Source organism: Corythoichthys intestinalis, chromosome 8 (assembly GCF_030265065.1).
Source record: "Corythoichthys intestinalis isolate RoL2023-P3 chromosome 8, ASM3026506v1, whole genome shotgun sequence".
Lineage (NCBI taxonomy): Eukaryota > Metazoa > Chordata > Actinopteri > Syngnathiformes > Syngnathidae > Corythoichthys > Corythoichthys intestinalis.
In genome coordinates, this window is record NC_080402.1 from 5,760,608 (window position 1) to 5,767,465 (window position 6,858).

Below are 6,858 nucleotides of genomic sequence, written 5' to 3' on the forward strand. Positions count from 1 at the left end.
AAACACCAGCTCTGATTGGCTTGCCATGACACATGACTCTAACCCTCAGCCAATCACAATCACTTCCATCGCATCTATCCAGGGGGTGCATTCAGGTAGCCTTGTCCTCCTACTCCTCCTGTCACCCTCAGAGCGTCTGCTGTCCTCAAGATGGAAGCAGCATTCTTGCTGGGTGACAGTGGGGGATGGGAATGAGGCTAGCATTCAGGGGTAGCAAACACAGAAACGTTAGCAAGCTTTGGAAAGCATTGTCTAATTGAATGAGCAGGGACAAACAGCCTGGAGTCATAAGAAGTGCGTGCGCTATTCTCGAACCTGAACACACCCCAAGTCTTGGATGACAAATAAACAGAGCAGAGTAGACTCGCTACGGCTGGTAGTTTTTTCAATTTATTCAGAGTAAGTAACGCACCGCTTTTGACAGTCAGCAACGGTAACGGCATGGTAACGGCGGAAAAAATAATTAGATTACCCTGTTACTGAAAAAAATAACGCTGTTATTTAACGACGTTATTTATAACGGCATTATTCCCAACACTGATCATATGGTATCGTGACCCTGGCATAACGAGGTGCATTGTATCATGAGTTTAATTGTATCGTCCCATCTCTGGTGCTGATGTCATTTTACATACAGACCTACAGTGGGGCAAATAAGTATTTAGTCAACCACTAATTGTGCAAGTTCTCCCACTTGAAAATATCAGAGAGGCCTGTAATTGTCAACATGGTTAAAACTCAACTATGAGAGCCACAATGCGGGGGAAAAAAAAACAGAAAATCACATTGTTTGATTTTTAAATAATTTATTTGCAAATCATGGTGGAAAATAAGTATTTGGTCAATACCAAAAGTTTATCTCAATACTTTATGTACCCTTTGTTGGCAATAACGGAGGCCTAAAGTTTTCTGTAACTCTTCACAAGCTTTTCAAACACTGTTGCTGGTATTTTGGCCCATTCCTCCATGCAGATCTCCTCTAGAGCAGTGATTTTTTTGGGGGGGGCTGTTGTTGGGCAACACGGACTTTCAACTACCTTCTCAGATTTTCTATGGGGTTGAGACCTGGAGACTGGCTAGGCCACTCCAGGACCTTGAAATGCTTCTTACGAAGCCACTCCTTTGTTGCCCTGGCTGTGTGTTTGGAGTCATTGTCATGCTGAAAGACCCAGCCACGTCTCACTCTCATCCTTAATGCCCTTGCTGATAGGAGATTTTCACTCAAAATCTATCGATACACGGCCCCATTCATTCTTTCCTTTACACAGATCAGTCGTCCTGGTCCCTTTGCAGAAAAAAAGCCCCGAAGCATGATGTTTCCACCCCCATGCTTCACAGTGTATTCTTTTTTCCTCCAAACAAGAGAACCTGTGTTTCTACCAAAAAGTTCTATTTTGGTTTCATCTGACCATAACACATTCTCCCAGTCCTCTTCTGAATCATCCAAATGCTCTCTAGCGAACCGCAGACGGGCCTGGACGTGTACTTTCTTCAGCAGGGGGACACGTCTGGCAGTGCAGGATTTGAATCCCTGGCGGCGCATTGTGTTACTGATAGTAGCCTTTGTTACTGTGGTCCCAGCTCTCTGTAGGTCATTCACTAGGTCCCCCCCGTGTGGTTCTGGGATTTTTGCTCCCCGTTCTTGTTATCATTTTGACGCCACGGGGTGAGGAGGGAGTTGAAAGTCCATGTTGCCCAACGACAGCCCCAAAACATCACTGCTCTAGAGGAGATCTGCATTGAGGAAGGGGCCAAAATACCAGCAACAGTGTGGTAAAAGCTTGTGAAGAGTTACAGAAAACGTTTGGCCTCCATTATTGCCAACAAAAGGTACATAACAAAGTATTCAGATGAACTTTTGGTATAGACCAAATACTTATTTTCCACCATGATTTGCAAATAAATTCTTTAAAAATCAAACGATGTGATTTTCTGTTTTTTTTTTCCACATTCTGTCTCTCATGGTTAAGGTTTAACCATGTTGGCAATTACAGGCCTCTCTAATATTTTCAAGTGGGAGAACTTGCACAATTAGTGGCTGACTAAATATTTATTTGCCCCACTGTATAATGCAAGTACCAATATTAAACCCCAAATGCTATCCTCTTCATAGTTCTACGGCTGTTTTTTTATGTGCTAAAGGATGCAAAGATACAAGAACTAAAGGAGCAGGTGTCCTCCATGACGGCCGAGGCCGAACAGATGCAGAGCACTATGGCCCAGCAGCTTAGCCAGATCCAGCAGCACAAGGACCAGTACAACCTCCTCAAACTCAAGCTGGGTGCGTTCACCGACCTCAACGCGTGACTTCATCGAATTTGCCATCTCACGGTTCCTTCGTTCGCGTGTAGGCAAAGAAAATCCGATTCAGGCCAACAACACATTAGGAGACGGCACCCACGTCAACGGCGTGCAGTCCGAAGAGGTGTCGCAACTTCGGGAGGAGATGGAGGAGCTGCGGGGTCAACACGCTCTACTCCAGATGCAGCTGGCTGAAAAAGACACAGTCATTAACTCCTTGGTTAGTGTTGACTTTTGGCAGATGGAGAGAACTTCCAGTTTAATTTTTTTGGATGTTCTCTTAGCGGTCGGACGGGTCTCAGCCAAGTGAGGTCGCAGCGGGCAGCTCGGAACTCCTCAAGGTGAGCAGTACGTAGTTTCTGACGATGATACATGTGCATGACTCGGTGTTGCTTCCAGGAGTTGGAGCTTCTCAGGATTCAAGTGCAGTCACAGACAGCTGAGATCAACCAGCTGAAGATGGATAATGAGGATCTACTTAGAAGAACTCAAACAGAGGTAAAATGCGATTTATTGAAGGGTTAATTTTTATATATATACAGTATGAAGTATATTTATGAAGGCTGTCAAAATTAACGCGTTAACGAGCGGTAATTAATTTTTTAAATTAATCCCGTTAAAATATTTGACGCAATTAACGCACAAATGCCCCGCTCAAACATATTAAAAGGACAGCAAAGTGAAAAGTGTACTTGTTGTGTTTTTTGGAGTTTTGCCGCCCTCTGCTGGCGCTTGGGTGCGACTGATTTTATAGGCTTCAGCACCCATGTAAGTAATTATTGACATCAACAATGGCGGGCTACTAGTTTATTTTTTGATTGAAAATTTTACAAATTTTATTAAAATGAAAACATGAAGAGGGGTTTTAATATAAAATGTCTATAACTTGTACTAGTTATTATCTTTTATTTATTTTCTATAAATTTTTATAAATATATTTTATTTATATATTTTATTTGTTATTTTTACATATCTTTTAAGAACTACAAGTCTTTCTATCCATGGATCGCTTTAACAGAATGTTAATAATGGTAATGCCATCTTGTTGATTTATTGTTATAATAAAGAAATACAGTACTTATGTACCGTATGTTGAATGTATATATCCATCTTGTGTCTTATCTTTCCATTCCAACAATAATTTACAGAAAAATATGGCATATTTTATAGATGGTTTGAATTGCGATTAATTACGATTAATTAATTTTTGAGCTGTAATTAACTCGATTAAAAATTTTAATCGTTTGACACCCCTAATATTTATATATACAGGTAATCCCCAGGTTATGACGTACTCAATTTACGTGATTACGATGCTGGAGTCTCATTCGCCATTTTGTCTCCAGTCGTTTTTTTTTTTTGTAAACAGTACCTTTTGCACCTCACAGTATCTTTTTTTAGTTGCCCATCCATACCACCCTGGTGGATCTGCCCTTGCTTCCAGTCAAAATGTATTTGATGTCTTATGCCTGTCAATGGCACCCAATGAGTTAATAATTTTGATGAACCTCCCAAGTCTTTAGGCACCGCCCCCAACGGGGACAGCTCAGCGGACGCCGCCAAAACGGCCGAACTGGAGAGCAGACTAGCGGCTCAGACGTCTGAAACGGAGCGACTGAAAGTGCGTGGGATAATCATCTCCCTTGAACTTCAAATTAAATCATTAAAATTGCTAATTCTGGAACTTCTGGATCTTCGTTCATTCTTCAGGAGGAAGTCCGGAGCCTGACAGAGAGCCGGGCGCAACTGGAGCAGCAGGCGGCCTCTGCCACTAGCTCGGCGGCCATCCTGCAGACAGAGACGGCCAAGCTTGAAGCGGACCTGCAAGAATCCAAAAAGGAGCAGGACGACCTGCTGATGCTGCTGGCCGACCAGGACCAGAAGATCCAAAACCTCAGGCAGAAACTCAAAGGCCTCGGAGAGACGGTAAACACAAAACTAGAGCTGCAGCTATTGATTAATCGAGTAATCAGATAATAAACATTTAATGCTTTGCAGAAAAATTTATGTCGCCAGTGTAGGAACGGAACTTGTTTGTAACCCGGGTAGAGATGTCCCGATCCGATATTTGGATCAGATCGGACGTCGATATGGGCAAAAAACTGCGCATCGGTATCGGATCGGCCAACACGGAAAAATTCCGATCCAGACTTCCGATCCATTTTTTTTTTTTTTTTTTAAGTCCGGGTTTTGCAGCGCACCAATTTACATAATCCATTCCAGTTTTTCCTTCGGTTTCCCTAAAATCCAGTCCGCATTTTACGGCACACCTTCAACACACCACATTTACATTACAGTCTCCGAATTTACCGAGAGACTTTATTGGTAAAAATGTCAGCTGTGCTTTTGCCAACACATTTTTTAACCATGGAAAACCTCTCGTTCCTACAGGTGGACGACGAGGATGAGTTGGACTCTCGGGACCAGACGGATGAAGACGACGAAGACGAGGATTAGAAGACTAGCGCACCAGCGTGTGGAACTTGGACTTTGATATCGAAGCAGGCGTCTCCCTCCGGTGGTCGCCACGTTCGTTCACGACAATGCGTACACCTTTTCTTGAGTTGTAAACATCATCTCATAGCTAAAGTTCAGTTGGACTCACCTGACACATTTAGACACCTTTTGAAAAAAGTAGCATACAGTAAATCCGTTGAGTTGCTCTGCAAAATGCTGCAAAACTGACCTAAGGTGTAAAAACAATATTTTGTGTAAACATTTACTGGACAAGTCGAAAGTAATACCTACAGAAGGATTATAATTGTTGGTAAATTAAATTTTATGAAATCAACCCGCTGTTTGTTTTGATTATGATCACACGTGAACGTCGCTGATGGGTGTGTCTTTCACTTTAGGTTGCAGTTTCTCTTGTTCAACACTAGAGGGGGGCAAACACCTACCAATGAAGAGTGCGCCAACCTTTGCAGTATGTTCTATAAATACACCATCAGCTTCCTTTGCATCTCAACAACACTGATAAAGAAAAAAAATTTGAAGTACTGTTGTGGAATTCAATTGAAGCGATGCAAAATAAAATGTTGTCACATAAGTTGGTTGGTAATTGGTTGTCCAGTTATGTCAAAGGACAATTTGGATTTTTGGGGGATGGAAGTGTGCTTTTGGCATGTTGGAGGAAGCTGGAGTACCTGGTGAAAACCCAAAAATAACCGATATTTGGGGACAAAAATGCATACGTTTTGTTCCCACCCAAAAAAAATCAGCGGTGAAAAAACCAATGTGATATCACTCCGCCCTGCTTGCCTAAACAGCATGTTCCCTGCAGAGCTGCTGGATTACAAATGTTGCTGTTCCTACTCCAATTATTGACAAGTAATGGTAAGTTTTAACAACTTTATCCTAAAAAAAAAATAACACTATGGATTGTATGAGTCATCGGTGATTTTCATTCGTGCATACGGTGCCCTCCATAATTATTGGATTTATAATAGTTGTGTATTTTAGCTTCTAATATATATATTTTTTCTAAATAATATGAGACCTTAATGGAAAAAAAAGAGAAAAATCCAACCTTCAAGACGAGTGCATTTATTCAGTGGGGAAAAACTCCCACATAAAGAAATAATTATTTGACATCAAATGTGTGTCACAATTATTACACCCCTGGTGCTAATACTTTGTACAACCCCCTTTTGCCAACAAAACAGCACCTAATCTTCTCCTATAATGTTTCACAAGATGGGAAAAGACAGAAAGAGGCATCTTCAGCCATTCCTCTTTGCAGAATTTCTTTAAATCATCCAGAGACCTGGGTCCTCTCCTCTGTACTCTCCTCTTCAGCTCACCCCACAGGTTTTCAATGGGGTTGAGGTCTGGGGACTGAGATGGCCATGGGACGACCTTGATTTTGTGTCTGGTGAACCATTTCTGTGCAGATTTGGCCATATGTTTAGGGTCATTGTCTTGCTGAATGACCCAGTGATGACCCATCTTCAGCTTTCGGGCAACAGATTTTGATTTAAAATGTCCTGGTATTTCAAAGCATTCATGATGCCATGCACCCTAACAAGGTTCCCAGGGCCTTTGGAAGTGAAACATCCCCACAGCATCACTGACCCACCCCCATACTTCACAGTGGGTATGAGGTGCTTTTCAGCATGCGCATCTTTCGTGGCATGCCAGACCCACTTAGTGTTTGTTGCCAAAAAGCTCAATCTTGGTCTCATCTGACCAAAGCACCCAGTTGAAGCCCCAATACCGCTTGGCGAACTCCAGACGTTTGCGTTTATGATTGTGTGTGAGGAAAGGTGGGTGGGGTGGGTCAGTGATGCTGTGGGGCTGTTTCGCTTCCAAAGGTCCTGGGAACCTTGTTAGGGTGCATGGCATCATGAATGCTTTGAAATACCAGGACATTTTAAATCAAAATCTGTTGCCCTCTGCCCGAAAGCTGAAGGTGGGTCGTCACTGGGTCTTTCCGCAAGACAATGACCCTAAACATATGGCCAAATGTACACAGAAATGGTTCACCAGACACAAAATCAAGCTCCTCCCATGGCTATCTCAGTCCCCAGACCTTAACCCCATTGAAAACCTGTAGGG

General features: G+C 42.5%; 1 protein-coding gene across 2 annotated transcripts in view; it reads left to right on the forward strand.

Moving 5' to 3' along the window:
- Window positions 1–5,092, forward strand: part of uso1 (USO1 vesicle transport factor) — a 30,865-nt gene extending 25,773 nt beyond the window's left edge. For both annotated transcript variants that reach the window (XM_057844542.1, XM_057844543.1), the window contains 7 exons: window positions 2,143–2,281; window positions 2,352–2,521; window positions 2,586–2,642; window positions 2,701–2,799; window positions 3,818–3,922; window positions 4,012–4,227; window positions 4,693–5,092. In XM_057844542.1, coding sequence (XP_057700525.1) covers window positions 2,143–2,281; window positions 2,352–2,521; window positions 2,586–2,642; window positions 2,701–2,799; window positions 3,818–3,922; window positions 4,012–4,227; window positions 4,693–4,758 — 852 coding nt within the window. In that variant the 3' untranslated portion in view covers window positions 4,759–5,092. The remainder of the gene's footprint in view (window positions 1–2,142; window positions 2,282–2,351; window positions 2,522–2,585; window positions 2,643–2,700; window positions 2,800–3,817; window positions 3,923–4,011; window positions 4,228–4,692) is intronic.
- Window positions 5,093–6,858: the final 1,766 nt, after the last annotated feature.